This window comes from Mizuhopecten yessoensis, unplaced genomic scaffold (assembly GCF_002113885.1).
Source record: "Mizuhopecten yessoensis strain PY_sf001 unplaced genomic scaffold, ASM211388v2 scaffold11157, whole genome shotgun sequence".
In the NCBI taxonomy this organism is placed as follows: domain Eukaryota; kingdom Metazoa; phylum Mollusca; class Bivalvia; order Pectinida; family Pectinidae; genus Mizuhopecten; species Mizuhopecten yessoensis.
In genome coordinates, this window is record NW_018408908.1 from 575,351 (window position 1) to 594,836 (window position 19,486).

The 19,486-nt window shown below is 39.7% G+C and overlaps 1 protein-coding gene across 1 annotated transcript; it reads left to right on the forward strand.

The window, feature by feature from the left end:
- Window positions 1–10,685: 10,685 nt before the first annotated feature.
- Window positions 10,686–14,997, forward strand: LOC110467060. The gene is made up of 2 exons (XM_021523952.1): window positions 10,686–11,057; window positions 11,968–14,997. The coding sequence occupies exon 2, from the start codon at window positions 12,023–12,025 to the stop codon at window positions 13,376–13,378; it is 1,356 nt and encodes a 451-aa protein (XP_021379627.1). The 5' UTR covers window positions 10,686–11,057; window positions 11,968–12,022; the 3' UTR covers window positions 13,379–14,997.
- Window positions 14,998–19,486: the final 4,489 nt, after the last annotated feature.

The window sequence follows — 19,486 nt, forward strand, 5'->3', positions numbered from 1 at the left end:
ATATTATTGTGAATCTAAATAACCTATTATTGTGAATCTAAATAACCTATTAAAGACAACCAAGTTGTAAAAAAAAAGGTAATGTTTTTGTTTATATGTTAAAAATTTAAGCAGTTATATATAATAAGGAAAGGCAAACATTTAACCACTAAGTACTTATTTATTCATTGAATTGAGTAGTAAAATATTTTTGAAATGCTGAACCTTAATGAAAATAATGCTACTAACAATTATCTACAAGTTCCGTTCTATGATATTAACAGTTACTATTGTTAGCTCAGTAGAAAGTGCTGTTGTCTGATGCCAGTGATACTTAATACACCCACACAAATGACAAAACCTATAAAGCTACTTTGTGTATAGTTATTATCACATAATTAGAAAATAATATAGCAAATAAATATTGGAAACTAAATATAGCAAACCTTTAAGATAACATTACATTAAGGCCATGTTTGACCTTCAGAGCCAGCTTAATTGTGTGGGATAACTCTAGATGTTATTCAGAGCCAGCTTGTGTGGGACAACTCTAGATCTTATTCAGAGCCAGCTTGTGTGGGATAACTCTAGATCTTATTCAGAGCCAGCTTGTGTGGGATAACTCTAGATCTTATTCAGAGCCAGCTTGTGTGGGATAACTCTAGATCTTATTCAGAGCCAGCTTGTGTGGGATAACTCTAGATCTTATTCAGAGCCAGCTTGTGTGGGATAACTCTAGATCTTATTCAGAGCCAGCTTGTGTGGGATAACTCTAGATCTTATTCAGAGCCAGCTTGTGTGGGATAACTCTAGATCTTATTCAGAGCCAGCTTGTGTGGGATAACTCTAGATCTTATTCAGAGCCAGCTTGTGTGGGATAACTCTAGATCTTATTCAGAGCCAGCTTGTGTGGGATAACTCTAGATCTTATTCAGAGCCAGCTTGTGTGGGATAACTCTAGATCTTATTCAGAGCCAGCTTGTGTGGGATAACTCTAGATCTTATTCAGAGCCAGCTTGTGTGGGATAACTCTAGATCTTATTCAGAGCCAGCTTGTGTGGGATAACTCTAGATCTTATTCAGAGCCAGCTTGTGTGGGATAACTCTAGATCTTATTCAGAGCCAGCTTGTGTGGGATAACTCTAGATCTTATTCAGAGCCAGCTTGTGTGGGATAACTCTAGATCTTATTCAGAGCCAGCTTGTGTGGGATAACTCTAGATCTTATTCAGAGCCAGCTTGTGTGGGATAACTCTAGATCTTATTCAGAGCCAGCTTGTGTGGGATAACTCTAGATCTTATTCAGAGCCAGCTTGTGTGGGATAACTCTAGATCTTATTCAGAGCCAGCTTGTGTGGGATAACTCTAGATCTTATTCAGAGCCAGCTTGTGTGGGATAACTCTAGATCTTATTCAGAGCCAGCTTGTGTGGGATAACTCTAGATCTTATTCAGAGCCAGCTTGTGTGGGATAACTCTAGATCTTATTCAGAGCCAGCTTGTGTGGGATAACTCTAGATCTTATTCAGAGCCAGCTTGTGTGGGATAACTCTAGATCTTATTCAGAGCCAGCTTGTGTGGGATAACTCTAGATCTTATTCAGAGCCAGCTTGTGTGGGATAACTCTAGATCTTATTCAGAGCCAGCTTGTGTGGGATAACTCTAGATCTTATTCAGAGCCAGCTTGTGTGGGATAACTCTAGATCTTATTCAGAGCCAGCTTGTGTGGGATAACTCTAGATCTTATTCAGAGCCAGCTTGTGTGGGATAACTCTAGATCTTATTCAGAGCCAGCTTGTGTGGGATAACTCTAGATCTTATTCAGAGCCAGCTTGTGTGGGATAACTCTAGATCTTATTCAGAGCCAGCTTGTGTGGGATAACTCTAGATCTTATTCAGAGCCAGCTTGTGTGGGATAACTCTAGATCTTATTCAGAGCCAGCTTGTGTGGGATAACTCTAGATCTTATTCAGAGCCAGCTTGTGTGGGATAACTCTAGATCTTATTCAGAGCCAGCTTGTGTGGGATAACTCTAGATCTTATTCAGAGCCAGCTTGTGTGGGATAACTCTAGATCTTATTCAGAGCCAGCTTGTGTGGGATAACTCTAGATGTTATTCAGAGCCAGCTTGTGTGGGATAACTCTAGATGTTATTCAGAGCCAGCTTGTGTGGGACAACTCTAGATCTTATTCAGAGCCAGCTTGTGTGGGATAACTCTAAATCTTATTCAGAGCCAGCTTGTGTGGGATAACTCTTAAAACCCAGAGATTTGGCCACTGACGGTAAGGTTGTTGGTGAAAATCAAACCATGTTATGTAAGGCCTTCGATTAGTGCGCTATGATCTGAACATACAATGCCATCATCTGATTGAGATGTCTTAATAGTAAACATCACTGAGTTCACCCATGTGGGATTAAACTATGGAGGATAGAAATGTCCCACCCATGAGTACAGAATTTGGGCCAAACACCAGGAATTGTCAGCGGGTTTCAACCAAAATTATGTACTCAAGGATGGATCATTTTTATCCTACTTAACTTACATATGATACAGTTATTTTCTTACATTAACAATTTATTAGCTCACCTGGTCCGAAGGACCAAGGTGAGCTTATGCCATACCGTGGCGTCCGTCGTCCATCGTCCGTCCGTCCGTCCGTCCGTCCGTCCATACATCCACAATTTCTTTAAACGACTTCTTCTTCTTAACCACTGGTTGGAATTAAACTAAATTTGACTGGAAGCATCCCTAGGTGGTGGGGATTCAAAATTGTACAAATGGTGGGGCTGATCCCCCAGGGGGCTGAGGGGCGGGGCCAAAAGGGGTCAATTTGCCCATATTGCTTTAAGCGACTTCTTCTCTGAAACTAAGAAGTGGATATCAACCATATTTGACTGGAAGCATCCCTAGGTGGTGGTGATTAAAAATTGTACAAATGGTGGGGCTGACTCCCCAGGGGGCTTAGGGGCGGGGCCAAAAGGGGGCAATTTGGCTATATTGCTACAAACGACTTCTTCTGTAGAACTGTGCACTGGATATCAATCATATTTGATCAAAAGCATTCCTGGGAGGCAGGGATTTAAAATTGTACAAATGGTGTGGCTGACCCCCCAGGGGGCTGAGGGGCAGGGCCAAAAAGGGTATTTGGCTATACTGCTTTAAGTGACTTCTTCTCTGGAACTAAGTGATGGATATCAACCTTATTTGACTGGAAGCATCTCTAGGTGGTGGAGATTCAAAATTGTACAAACGGTTGGGCTGACCCCCCAGGGGGCTGAGGGGCGGGGCCAAAAGGGGGCAATTTGGTTATATTGCTATAAATGACTTCTTCTGCAGAACTATGCCATGGATATTGATCATATTTGGTCGGAAGTATTCATGGGAGGCAGGGATTCAAAATTGTACAAATGGTGGGGCTGACCCCCCGGGCTAAGGGGTGGGGCCAATAAAATGTATTACTTGGAAATGGTTGAGATCCCCACCATATAACCATATATACAATTGCTGAGTATAAAGAGAAGAATGCACATTTGCTTCCAGGATGTCCCTAGGGTCTGGCCCCACCCTTGGAGACATAGTCCCTGGGCCATAACTTTAAAACGGTTGAGATCCCCACCCCAAAACTATATATACAAATGCTGGGCATAAAGAGACGAATGCAATCATGATATCAGAATAGACCCTGGGGTCTGACCGAACCCCTAGGGACCTAGTTTCTTAGTCACAGCTTGGAAACAGTTGAGAGCCCCACCCTATAACCGTATATATACAATTGCTGAGTATAAAGAGATGATTGCACATATGCTTCCAGGTTGGCCTTGGGGACTGCCCCACCCTTGGAGACTTAACCCCTGGGTCATAACTTTGAAATGGTTAATATCCCCACCCCAAAACTATATATACAATTGTTGGGCATAAAGAGACGAATGCAGTCATGACATTAGAATTGATCCCAGGGTCTGCCCCACCCTTACAGACTTGGCCCCTGGGTCATAACTTTGAAACGGTTGAGATCCCCACCCCAAAACTATATATACAAATGCTTGAAAAAAAGAGACAAATGCAGTCACTATATTAGAATCGATCACTGGGGTCTGGCCACAACTATAGGGACCTAGTTTCTGAGTCAAAGCTTTGAAACAGTTGAGATCCCCACCCCATAACCATACATAAAATTGCTGGGCATGAAAAATCTAATATAGCTATGCTACAAGGATTGGCCTTGGGGTATGGCATATTCCCTTGATCTCATTTGGAGAATAGTTTGCCATTATTGCATAGGTATCCAGGTGAGCGATACAGGCCCTCTGGGCCTCTTGTTTGATTGAGATGTGAAGCTGGAAACATGTGACGTAATATCACTTTTTAATACTAAACTAATTTTAAACCTACCTATACTACTGGAAATAGAGCATCGTAGTTGGTTTTTAATCTTTTACTGGAAAATAAAATTCAGCAAAATACATGTAGATTGAAGTGACGTCATGCCCATGTAATATTCTTTTTATCTCACATTTTCTGTTCTGTATGGGACGTGTATTTTACATATGTAGCGGTGTAAGAAATACCATGTATGTGGAAGTTGATACATACACATGTATGATAAGGTACAAGTTTTATTGACATGGATGTGTCCATGTCACCGTGTACATGTACTTTATAACATACAATTGGTATGAGTGTTGGTATATGTTTATATATTAATGTAATATTGCATATATTTTGTATGAACGTTGGATGTATATAGGTGACACGATATTGGTGTGTCGATGTATACATGTATTATAGGGGGACACGATATTGGTGTGTCGATGTATACATGCATTATAGGGTGACACGATATTGATGTGTCGATGTATACATGTATTATAGGTGACACGATATTGATGTGTCGATGTATACAGGTATTATAGGGTGACACGATATTGATGTGTCGATGTATACATGTACTATAGGTGACACGATATCGATGTGTCGATGTATACATGAATTATAGGGTGACACAATACTGATGTGTCGATGTATACATGTCTTCTAGGTGACACGATATTGGGGTGTCGATGTATACATGAATTATAGGGTGACACAATATTGATGTGTCGATGTATACATGTATTTTAGGGTGACACAATATTGATGTGTTGATGTATACATGTATTACAGGGTGACACGATATTGGTGTGTCGATGTATACATGTATTATAGGGCGACACGATAGTGGTGTGTCGATGTATACATGTATTATAGGGTGACACGATATTGGGGTGTCGATGTATACATGTATTACAGGGCGACACGATAGTGGTGTGTCGATGTATACCTGTATTATAGGTGACACGATATTGGTGTGTCGATGTATCCATGTATTACAGGGTGACACGATATTGGTGGGTCGATGTATACATGTATTACAGGGTGACACAATATTGGTGTGTCGATGTATACATGTATTATCGGGTGACACAATATTGGTGTGTCGATGTATACATGTAATATAGGTGACACGATATTGGTGTGTCGATGTATACATGTATTATAGGGTGACACGATATTGATGTGTCAATGTATACATGTATTACAGTGTGACACGATATTGGTGTGTCGATGTATACATGTATTACAGGGTGACACGATATTGGTGTGTCGATGTATACATGTATTATAGGGTGAATTGTGTAACTTGTGGTATTCAAGTGATACAAATTGATCGATGGAAATGTATTACTTCAAAGTAATTTATCATAAAGGGGTTCAGTGTGGTTTAAAGTACATAAATTATCATAGTTTTAAGTGTCATGTTGACGTCCCTAGTTATTGTTAGTAATATTTTCCTGTTAGAATGGAACAAAATAATTTTAAAAGTCAATGTTATGTACTGGATTAATTGATTTAATAAAATACAGTGAAATCTACTTTGCTTGAACTTATGAGGTTTACAACAACGATAGCTTTGTAAGAAGGTTTTAGACATTGTTTAGGTCGGGAGTAATTGGTCAAGTTAAGAGGTGTTGTTTTTTTCTCATACGAGTTCAAGCTGAGCAACGTCTGATGTTTTTCCTAATTAATTTGCATACAATGCTGATATCATCAGTTAAACTTTTCCTATTTGTTGAGTACCTGCCTATTTGAACTTATAGCTAATCAATCTAACGGTAATTATTGGAACCCTTTGCTGGCCCCTACACAACCGCCTACATTATCGATGAGCTTTATAGGGTGATAGATGTTTGATTGGTAGTCTGACAAGCAAGTTTTAGAATGAATGATAGTGAAAGAAATTGATGATAACTTGCTCTTGTTTTAGGAGGAACAGAAATAAAAAGCGTAAAAATACAGCTGCTGTTTGTTGTTATTTTACCAGCCCTTCTCCTACACTCTGCCAAAGATCATACTCCACTGTTCTATGTCCCTCTTTGTTATGTTACCAGCCCTCCTCCCACACACTGCCAAAGATCATACTCCACTGTTCTATGTCTGTCTTTGTTATGTTACCAGCCCTCCCCCCCACACACTGCCAAAGATCATACTCCACTGTTCTATGTCCGTCTTTGTTATGTTCCCAGCCCTTCTCCCACACACTGCCAAAGATCATACTCAACTGTTCTATGTCTGTCTTTGTTATGTTTCCAGCCCATCCCCCACACACTGCCAAAGATCATACTCCACTGTTCTATGTCTGTCTTTGTTATGTTACCAGCCTTCCTCCCACACACTGCCAAAGATCCTACTCCACTGTTCTATGTCTGTCTTTGTTATGTTACCAGCCTTCCTCCCACACACTGCCAAAGATCCTTCTCCACTGTTCTATGTCTGTCTTTGTTATTTTACCAGCCTTCCTCCCAAACACTGCCAAAGATCCTACTCCACTGTTCTATGTCTGTCTTTGTTATTTTACCAGCCTTCCTCCCAAACACTGCCAAAGATCCTACTCCACTGTTCTATGTCTGTCTTTGTTATTTTACCAGCCTTCCTCCCAAACACTGCCAAAGATCCTACTCCACTGTTCTATGTCTGTCTTTGTTATGTTTCCAGCCCATCCCCCACACACTGCCAAAGATCATACTCCCCTGTTCTATGTCTGTCTTTGTTATGTTACCTGCCCTCCCCCCACACACTGCCAAAGATCATACTCCACTGTTCTATGTATGTCTTTGTTATGTTACCAGCCCCCCTCCCACACACTGCCAAAGATCATACTCCCCTGTTCTATGTCTGTCTTTGTTATGTTACCAGCCTTCCTCCCACCCACTGCCAAAGATCCTACTCCACTGTTCTATGTCTGTCTTTGTTATGTTTCCAGCCCATCCCCCACACACTGCCAAAGATCATACTCCGCTGTTCTATGTCTGTCTTTGTTATGTTACCAGCCTTCCTCCCACACACTGCCAAAGATCCTTCTCCACTGTTCTATGTCTGTCTTTGTTATGTTACCAGCCCTCCCCCCACCAGATGGCAAAGATCATACTCCACTGTTCTATGTCTGTCTTTGTTATGTTACCTGCCCTCCCCCCACACACTGCCAAAGATCATACTCCACTGTTCTATGTCAGTCTTTGTTATGTTACCAGCCCTTGTCTCACACACTGCCAAAGATCATACTTCACTGTTCTATGTCCGTCTTTGTTATGTTACCAGCCCTCCCCCCACACACTGCCAAAGATCATACTTCTATGTCCGTCTGTACATACTCTACGGGGAAAAAAATAAAAAATGGCGCACATGACCAGCAAGGTCAGTTACCAGCCCTCCTCCCACACACTGCCGAAGATCATACTCCACTGTTCTATGTCTGACTTTGTTATTTTACCAGCCCTCCTCCCACACACTGCCAAAGATCATACTCCACTGTTCTATGTCTGTCTTTGTTATTTTACCAGCCCTCCTCCCACACACTGCCAAAGATCATACTTCTATGTCCGTCTGTACATACTCTACGGGGAAAAAAATAAAAAATGGCGCACATGACCAGCAAGGTCATATGATTAACATTTATGAAAATGGTACGCGAGAGACATCTCTGAATATATCTCTGGTAAGGGTGGTTTTTAGGTAAGTAGACTAGTTGATGTCCATCAAAAGAATGGCTCAGCAGTGTAACACTAAAATTGACTGGTTTTGAAGTCGGGCGTCTCACTCCTCTGTAATATTCATGGACAGTATTAGCCTAGCGATTGGTCAGTATTTAGCTCGCTGGGCCTTAAGGACGAAGGTGAACTTATCCTATACCATGCCATCTGTTGTCCACCCAGCAACAATTTCTTTTATCGGATGACTTTTTCTGAAACACTGATTGGATATTAACCAAAATTTGACTGAAGTGGTCAGGTTTCAAATTATACAAATAATAGGCTGACCCCCAGGTGGCTAAGGGACAGGGTCAAAAAGGAGGTAACTTAGCTGTTTTGCTTCAAACAACCTCCAAAACTATGTGATGGTCATTAGCAGTATTTGGTTGGAAATGTGCTCCGGTAGAGGGGATTCAAAATTTACCAATTGTGGAGCTAAAAAGGGGATATAGCTTGGAAATGGTGGAAATGCCCACCCTATAACCATTGCTGGGTATAAAATGAAGAATATCCCTATGCTACTGGAATGTCTCATAAGAGTCTTGCCCCACCCATGGAGACTTAGTCCTGGGGACAAGAGTTGATTAATATAAGTTGAAATAACTTGTTTCATAAGTGTTGTAAAATAAAGTGACCCTGTGGTCTGGCTACGACCTTAAATGCACAGTTTCCTAGTCACAGCATAGCATGAGATACCAGCCCCACATCCTCAGTATAGAGACCATTACACATATGCTAACAGGATGGCCCTGGGGTTTTACCCCATCCTTGAAGACTTATTCCATGGGTTGTAACCTCCATATGGTTGATATCCCCTCCATATAAACATATTCATGTACAATTGATGGGTATACAGTTTGAATACACCTATGCTATCAGGATGGTCTGGGGTCTAGCCCTACTTTTGTAAACTTAGACCCTAGCTGGGTCATAACTGTGAAAAGTTCATAACAATATATAAAAAAGCTTGGCAAAAAGAGACAAACAGCCATGGTATTAGAATTGACTCTGGGGTGTGGCTACACCCCTAGAGACTTATATAGTTTCTGGGTCTCAACATGGAGAACAGTTGAAATCCCCATCCTATAACCATAGACTTGTATACAATTGCTGGGTGTAATGAGATGAAAACACATATGCTACAATATACCAGGATGGCCTCAGGGTCTCACCCCACCCTTTAAGACTAAGTATCTGGGTCATACTTTAAAAAGGGTTGAGGTCCCAACCCCATAACCATATATACAATTCCTGGCATAAAGTGACAAACAATATTATGATCTTAGCATAACCCTGTAGTCTGGTCACACCCCTAGGGACTTCTAGTTTCTGGGTCACATCATATATAAGTGTTGAGTATAAAGAGATGAATAAAACATACTACCACAACAGGCCTTGGGATCAGCCAAAACCCTTTTGGACTTAGTCCCTTGATCATAACCAGGAAACACTTGAGAACCTTTCCCCCTCCTTCCGGCTATCCCTACATGTGCTGAGCATGGAGATTTTGATACATATACATGTATGCTGCAAGGATTGGCCTATGCAGAGACGTATACTGTATTATACGTCTCTGGCCTATGGAACTGGCCCTATTCCTATGATCTTACTTACCATACTACTTAAATGAGACTATTTTCCTATGATTGTTTAGAAATCCAGGTGAGTGATACAGATCCTGGTGGCCTCTTGTTTTAAACCTGAAACCAATATCAAATATAGCTATAAATTCTGCGTTCCTTCGATTTCATGACATACAAAGTGTACCAGGGGCGCAGAGAACGTAAGTCATGGGCTCAAAGAACGTACGTCAAGGGCTCGGAGAACGTATGTCATGGGCTCAAAGAGCGTACGTCAGGGGCTCAGAGAACGTAAGTCATGGGCTCAAAGAACGTACGTCAGGGGCTCAGAGAACATAAATCAGGGGCGCAGAGAACGTAGGTGAGCGTAAACCCTGGAATTTCGAAGATTCGAGTTTATGTATTTAAAGAGGAGACAAAACACGTGTTACTGATTAGTTGAAATGTCATTTAAAGAGTCTGTATTATATATGTGAAGTCAGGGGCGGGTCCAGGTGAGGGCGTAATGGGCGTACCCCCCCCCCACCCCCCTTTTCAAAAACACACACACAAAAACTAACCTAATCTGCTAATATTGTATTGAATATGGNATCACAATTATTTTATGTTTTTTAGCAAAAAAAAGGTCCAAAATGTTTTTCCCTTCGCTCCGCTCGACAAAAGATTTGATTCTACGCCCCCTCTTTCAAATATCATAGAAACGCCCCTGAAAGTATTCATTGAAATGCTGTTTTAATGAAGCCTATATAACTATTATTTGATATAGATTTAACGACTCATTGAATAGCTAAAGATTTCTGTATTAAACTATTTAGATCCAGCGGACAATATTATATGTATCCAATGTATTGTCTGGTCATACCAGTGCATACGTCATTCATTGTGTTCCTGAGCCGTTGGACACTAAACCGAAAGTGTCTCGGCAGTAAACCGAGAGGTTCGTTTACGAGGTCCTGGGTTGGTTTTTCCTATAAAATTTATAATTAAAGCAGCCTTGGCATTGCGACTGTGTAATATTACAGAGTGAAAATTTCCATCTTCAGATGCCAGGAACATTGCTCCTTGGGTGATTTAATTTGATCAATATCTCTATCATCGACAATGGTTATTGATTTATCGTGCAGTTTAATGGAGGTTTAGATTGAATCCTATTGTATTTTAATACAATACTTAGGTTGTAACGGTACCGTGTGTATGATATATATAAGGACTTCTCCCTAATCAACTACCGTCCCTAAACACTACAGTGTTGCGTATAAAACACTTTCGTCATCTTCCTGTTCGTACACGTGTGACGCAAGACAACGCCAGTGTTGCTGTATACGCAATACATTAACTTCTATAAATAGACACACGTGATGTAACGTACGGTGTGTTAGGGAAAACCCAGACAGTATTGTTGTCTGTAAACATTCAAGAGAGAAATTTAAATGTAAGTACATGAATTTTCATTTGTATTAGTCTTGTATTAGTCTTGCAGTAATTTGATTTTATAACCAATCGTAAATACCATTTCGTAACTTATTTATCGAAGTCTTTCGATGGTGCTTATAGTTATAAACAATATACTATTCAATAACACAATATATTTGGTATGGGAAAAAGTTTATTCCATAAAGTTGATTAGAACATTCCATAAATTTTATAAAATTTGCACGTAGAAAATTCTATAAACTCTATAAGATTTGTACGTAGAACATTCTATAAATTTTACAAAAAATGTACGTAGAACATACTATACACGTTATAAGATTTGCACGTAGAACATTCTATAAATTTTATAAGATTTGTACGCAGAACTCTCTATACACTTTATATGATTCGTATGTGGATATAAACTTTGTAATATTTGCACGTAGAACATTCTATACACGTTATAAGAATTGCACGTAGAATATTCTATAAACTCTATAAGAATTGTACTTAGAATATTCTATAAACTAAAGCTCGTGTCTTTTGTAACTTTTGAAAATTAACTTACTCGAGTGAAATAAATACCATATTCAACAACCACTCGTTGTGTAACCTCTATGTATTGGTTTACTCGTGCGAAGTGTAACGGACGTGTCCATCTAACAACGCCATGTAATCCAGCACAGCACTTAATAGGGCAATAGGCGCACCAAGTGTCACAGGGAGTCAACGCTCGCCAGTACATTAATAGGATATCCGGGTATTGTATCGTCACTTCACTCGTGATATAATGACACAGAGATTACGTATATGTATACATGGGGTATTTATAAATATATAAGGTGTTTGTTCACAGGAAAATTATAACACATTAACCTTATCACAGCTTACGTTCACATCTCTAAATGGTTTTGTTGTTTGTTTTCTAGATACAAAAAAAAAAAAAAATGAAATGAAGTGAATCTGAGGAAAATACAAAGAAGGATGGTAATTGAGTGTTCCTGCGGAAACGACCAGACAGAGGATCTCCACGACTACGGACAATCAGGTGTGTTTTGCAAACGTTGTAAAACAGAATGGCTATCCGATGAATCTACCAACCCAGGCCCGAATTCTGTAAGAAATGACCTAGGAGTGCCACGTCTTCGGGTATACAGATCTCGACATGTTTGTCGGTATGGGCTACATGAAAACAATGTTCTGCTTGTACAGAGTTCGCGTAGGCGTATATTTGACCTCAGTGAGCTGGATGTCGGGGACCACATCGCGTTCAGCCGTCCTTATGTTGTATGGCACCATTGCATCGTGACTCGGGTTGATGCCAACGACAGTACGCTCCAGGTCATCAACTGGCAGACGGATAACGGCAGCATACGTATCAAAGAGCAACTCCTCGACGTTTCTAAGGAATACGGAGATCTGTACAAGATCGACTACACCCGAGATGTACAGGTGTCTAACCCTTCACGTCTCGTAATAGCTAGAGCCAGATCGAGGCTGATGGAAACGGGTTATCACATATTCCATGACAATTGCGAGTCATTCGCTACATTTTGCAAAACGGGCATCAGCAAAAGTCACCAGTATATTTGGCTGGTCGCTAAGGCTTGGGAGTGGCTGATACACGTTAACGTAACGGTAATCAAGACAGGTTTATCTATTCTGGCCAGGCTTGCCTCCAAAGCTGTTGGACCAGTAGTGGTTGTGATTGTCGAATGTCTCATTCTTTCTTCGGATATCGCAAAGGCGTACAGGGAGCGAAGAAATGGCAATTTGTCTCGTAACGAGTACGCAAAAGTCGCCATTAGGCGAATGGTAGAAGGAATCGTAACAGTGGCTTTAACGATAGGCGGAATATTTGTGGCTATAACCATTTGTCATACCGGGATCATCATACCCTGCTTAGTGGCAGGCGCTTGTGGAATGATTGGGATGACCTGCGGCAAAGTTGGCGGTACCTTCCTCGGAAACTTCATCGGAAGGGCAATAACCACGTGCTTCAAGACGGATGACAGAGTGGTGGACAAAATAACTGACCTGGTACCAGGAGATCACGTGGTCATGTCAAGGACGGCTTTACATCCACGTTGCCATGGTATTCTGGTTGAACACGACTGCCATGCAAACATCAGGATAATTCGGAACACGTTCAAATACGGCGTTGTAGACGAATGGTTGCCTTTTGAAAAACCACTATATCTGGTGACGCACATAAAGGAAAAATGCTTTCCGAATGAGACGGTGGTCAGAAGAGCAAAAGGTCAGTTAGGGGCAAGGCGTTATAACATTGCTACTCACAATTGTAAGACTTTTGCAAATTGGTGCAAAAGACGTCATTAAAAACACACAACGGTGATTTAATTGAAGCACCTTCGTATAAGGGATGCATTGTGGGAGCCAAGCTTTCCTCCGTGTCTACTTGGAAGGAAAAAAACATTTTTGAATCCCTTCTGACTTGTTGAACACACATGTTATTGGCCTGATTGCTATGGTCAGTCGCTCTGAATGTCCCCACTATATATTGGTACCATGTATAACGGTAATGCACTATTTACGATAGGTATCAATACATGTAGGAAGAGTGGAATGTTTTTTATTCTACTTTGGGGGTTACTGTCAATTTCACCAACAGACGTGAGCTCCACAAATAATGCTGTTAGAATAGTGGGATATGTACTTCTCCATGTATTCGTTAAGCCTCTAGCTATGGATGATGTCACTTTTAAACCACCAAATAAGTGTATGTCGAAAAGCGCTCCAAGTGTTCCCGCGAGATGAAAATGTAAAAAGTGGGTAACAGAAACTTAAAAAAAGAAAGAGACATATATTTTTGGAGGAAACGGAGATTGCGTTTGTGTAGTTATAACAGGTTAGTGATAGATATAATTTTGTCCACTATGTCTGGTCTTGTTGTAGTGTCTTGTCCTCCTTTCGTATAGGAGCTGTCCAGGGATCCTGGAGAGTGATTGGTATATCATATATGGATTAAAAAGTCATAAAAAACACTATTTGGGTTGGTCCATTAAAATTCACGATATGGGAGTTAAGTATTGCGTGCAAAGGGCGACGACTCCCACCGAGAGGAAGAGTCACCTGACAATGTCTTATTTAGGTCTCCCAAACCTTCTGTTTGGAAATTTGTGATTATCGTTTTGTTTGGTTTAAGAAATTTAGTGATGTGACATTACGTGAACCCAGGGTTCCTTTAAAAAACGCCATGTTTCTTTAATTGCGCAACGTAGATCAAGGGATTAAGACAGTTGTTTAAACGTCTATACCCTTTCCCATACATTCACAATACAGTATATGATAACCAAGGAAACGGGCATGCTATTAAATTGAACAGTATTTGAAATCTATTGCTGGATTTGATGACTTTTTGCATGTGTATAAAAGTGTTGTGTGTTCAGTTGTGAATTTCCAAAATAAATAGCTTTTATTTAAAATACTTGATATTTGAGCATCATATATTTATTAACAACATTGTACCGGAAGTCTCCGTTGGGAGTCGTTTTTGTTTGTCTACATTGGACGAAATAATTTATAAGATTGTTGATTTTTAGAATGCTTAACAAAATATTTCAGTGTTAAATAGGTTTAAAGTAATACAAATTATCATAAGTTAATTTTTCGTTTTCATTCCCAATGCCGTTTCCATTCGGATAATTTCTATATATTACCCACCGTTGAAATCATAGGGTTTCGCTCTCAAAACGACACCATTTTTTTGCCTCAATGAAGATTTATTTATCTATAGCGCCACCATTGGATTTATACATATCGCCCAGCTATGGATTAAACGTGACTGTGGGGAAATGTTCAAAATAGTACTGCTGTTGAACTTTTGGCTGAAAATGTAACAATCACATTTGTTTCTAATTTATTTATTTGATGTTCAGTTATCTGTTTTATGAATATGTTGCAATTTTTATATGTTTGTTAATGAATAAATGACTTCTAAATCATATAATGTTAGTACGTGTTGTCCATCTATATAACACTGTTTCAAATAAGATATATGTGTGGATACAGGACGAGTCAGTATAAGATATATGTGTGGATACAGGACGAGTCAATATAAAATATATGTGTGGATACATGACGAGTTCAAATAAGATATATGTGTGGATACATGACGAGTTCAAATAAGATATATGTGTGGATACATGACGAGTTCAAATAAGATATATGTGTGGATACATGACGAGTTCAAATAAGATATATGTGTGGATACATGACGAGTTCAAATAAGATATATGTGTGGATACATGACGAGTTCAAATAAGATATATGTGTGGATACATGACGAGTTCAAATAAGATATATGTGTGGATACATGACGAGTTCAAATAAGATATATGTGTGGATACATGACGAGTTCAAATAAGATATATGTGTGGATACATGACGAGTTCAAATAAGATATATGTGTGGATACATGACGAGTTCAAATAAGATATATGTGTGGATACATGACGAGTTCAAATAAGATATATGTGTGGATACATGACGAGTTCAAATAAGATATATGTGTGGATACATGACGAGTTCAAATAAGATATATGTGTGGATACATGACGAGTTCAAATAAGATATATGTGTGGATACATGACGAGTTCAAATAAGATATATGTGTGGATACATGACGAGTTCAAATAAGATATATGTGTGGATACATGACGAGTTCAAATAAGATATATGTGTGGATACATGACGAGTTCAAATAAGATATATGTGTGGATACATGACGAGTTCAAATAAGATATATGTGTGGATACAGGACGAGTCAGTATAAGATATATGTGTGGATACAGGACGAGTCAATATAAAATATATGTGTGGATACATGACGAGTTCAAATAAGATATATGTGTGGATACATGACGAGTTCAAATAAGATATATGTGTGGATACAGGACGAGTCAGTATAAGATATATGTGTGGATACAGGACGAGTCAATATAAAATATATGTGTGGATACATGACGAGTTCAAATAAGATATATATGTGTGGATACAGGACGAGTCAATATAAAATATATGTGTGGATACAGGACGAGTCAATATAAAATATATGTGTGGATACAGGACGAGTCAATATAAGATATATATGTAGATACAGGACGGGTTCATACAGGATATATGTAAATACAGCACGAGTCCACACAGAATCTGACTGGATATAGGACGAGTCCATACAGGATATTTGTAGATTATAGGACGGGTTCATACAGGGTATGTATATATACAGGACGGCTTCATACAGGATATTTGAAAATACAGCACGAGTCCACACAGAATATATGGTATATATATGGAAAAACAAAATTTTGACACAGCGAAATTAAGGCACTTTACTGTAACAAGTATGCATTACAGGACCAACATTAACCTCTGATAAACGGAGATACACTCCGATATACTGTTCATCGTTTGGTACCTGTTATTAGAAAATATAAGGGATACAGAGAATGCGTCGTTTGGGAAACGCTTACTTATAATAAATAGAAATACACAACATTTATATAGCGCCCTTTACAATACATAAATTATAGTATAATTATAGTAGATAATAAAGGCTTACAAATCAACATTATTCATTAGGTAAGAATACAATCATCTCAATATGCATGTAACTGAATATATAAAGGGTGGTGTGTGCAATTAAATATTGAAATTGGTAGGTATAACAATGTAGATAGGATTGAAAGAACATGTGCATACTGCAACAGTGGGGATATCGAAGATGAATTTCATTTTATATTAAAATGTGAATGTTTTTTAGATTTAAGAAAGCGTTTTATTAAGAAATATTACTATGAAAGACCTAGCATGTATACATTTATCCAACTTATGGAAACAGGGAACAAAAAACAGTTAACAAATTTAGCCAAATATATTAAACTGAGTAATAAGAAAAGAAAAGACTATGTACCTATATAAAGAGGGATGTCTCTCTACACTATACCAATGGGTATGTGAGTGTGTATTTGTGTGTGTGGGTGTATTTGTGGGGGTGTATATGGGTGCGAGTGATTGTATTGTTTATCCTTGTATATATGTGTATTTTGAACTGATGAGCCGTAAGGTTCAAGGTAATAAAGAACTGAACTGAACGCATGACGTCTGTACAGAGAGCCTAAAATGCAGATGTGAAGCAGTGGGTCTTTATATCATTCTTGAATTTTACGACGCACACCAGTGATTCTGTCTCCGACCGCAGTGACGTAACGTCAGATGTTGACGCACACTAGTGTAATAAACTTTTGACGTCATTTCTATTTAGATTTGACGTTTGTGACAAACGGTTGGCTTTGTAAAACATGTGAAGCCCATTTATTTTACATGCATATGGTCACGATTTGTATATGACAAGTGAAACCGATTTTGACAATGATCGAGTTGAACGTGAAGATAACGGTTAAGAAGTGAAAGAAAAATGTGATCAAATAACGCTAACCGTATAAGTACCATCTGCTTCCTTCATATCAACCACAATATGTAAGTTATAAAGCACATATTGATTAAGTACATAAAATAGCATACATATAATAAAATGATCCGTAATTTTATATTTTTGGTTGAAGCCCGAGAATGAAAGCGCGCTCAGATTATACTACATTGTATCATGACGTGATGTCATTTGCCATTAAGTGTTACATTGGCATTGGTTTTGTTACTCTCAGAGATATAACACTGTTCACGCATTCCAATAAATCAATTTGAAAAATCACATACAAGATTAAATTTCGCTCATTACATTTTCCACACAAGTTGCCTAAATGTTCTCCTTCAACTGTAATTTGTAATTGTGCAACCTGCTGTCCGTCAAAATGTATACAATGGCTACTTTGCCTCCATCCTCGATATTCCAGGGGTTAGGCTCACTTACGCTCTCTGTGCCTCTGGAATATGTCATGACAAAAACGAAGGCTCAGTGTGCGTCACCTTGTAGATGAGACGAGAAGACTAGTTTGATACTTTGATGTACATCAAAAGAATTGCTCGGTCGCGTAAAGGTAAAATTGACTGGCTTTGGTGTCGGGTATCGCTCCTCTGTACTTTATTTTGTACATTGTAATGTATCTGAGGTCTTCAAATGCCCAGGTATCGGCCTAGCGATTGGTCAGATTTTATTTCTACATGAGACTGATCAAATTGCTAGCCGCGTGCCTTCAATTTTGCTTTGACATATTCCAGGGGTTCAGAGAGCGTAAATGAACGTAACCCCTGGAGTATCGAGGATGCTTTGCCCCGCAAATCCTTGTATTTCGATGTGTTCACCAGGTCAAAATATAGGCCTTCTACCACCTCCGACCCACACTGGAAAGAGTTTCCCAGTCATCTTCAGTACGTTCATCCGATAGTAATCACTGGTTACGTCGTTGGTGGACACAGGTATGATTTCTCCTGTCGTAAAGAAGTTTCTTATGCTAGTGTCCTTATTTTGTTTACGACAGATGATTATAAATAGGCGGTAGGATTGATATTTGTGACAGGGGAGTTGGATCGGTCCATGTGGCTGGCAGGTGACAATAGCCGTGCAGGATTGATATATGTTGCAGAATATGACAAAAGTCGAAGGGGTTGATATCATTGTGACAGGAGGGCGACAATAGTCGATGGGGTTATGACAGAAGGATGACAATACTGAGTCGGTAGTATTGATATCATTGTGACAGGAGGTTGACAATAGTCAGTGGGGTTTGTATCATTGTGATAGAAGGGTGACAATAGTCAGTGGGGTTGATATCATTGTGACAGGAGGTTGACAATAGTCAGTGGGGGCAGAAGGGTGACAATAGTCAGTGGGGTTGATATCATTGTGACAGGAGGTTGACAATAGTCAGTGGGGGCAGAAGGGTGACAATAGTCAGTGGGGTTGATATCATTGTGACAGGAGGTTGACAATAGTCAGTGGGGGCAGAAGGGTGACAATAGTCAGTGGGGTTGATATCATTGTGACAGGAGGTTGACAATAGTCAGTGGGGGCAGAAGGGTGACAATAGTCAGTGGGGTTGATATCATTGTGACAGGAGGTTGACAATAGTCAGTGGGGGCAGAAGGGTGACAATAGTCAGTGGGGTTGATATCATTGTGACAGGAGGTTGACAATAGTCAGTGGGGGCAGAAGGGTGACAATAGTCAGTGGGGTTGATATCATTGTGACAGGAGGTTGACAATAGTCAGTGGGGGCAGAAGGGTGACAATAGTCAGTGGGGTTGATATCATTGTGACAGGAGGTTGACAATAGTCAGTGGGGGCAGAAGGGTGACAATAGTCAGTGGGGTTGATATCATTGTGACAGGAGGTTGACAATAGTCAGTGGGGGCAGAAGGGTGACAATAGTCAGTGGGGTTGATATCATTGTGACAGGAGGTTGACAATAGTCAGTGGGGGCAGAAGGGTGACAATAGTCAGTGGGGTTGATATCATTGTGACAGGAGG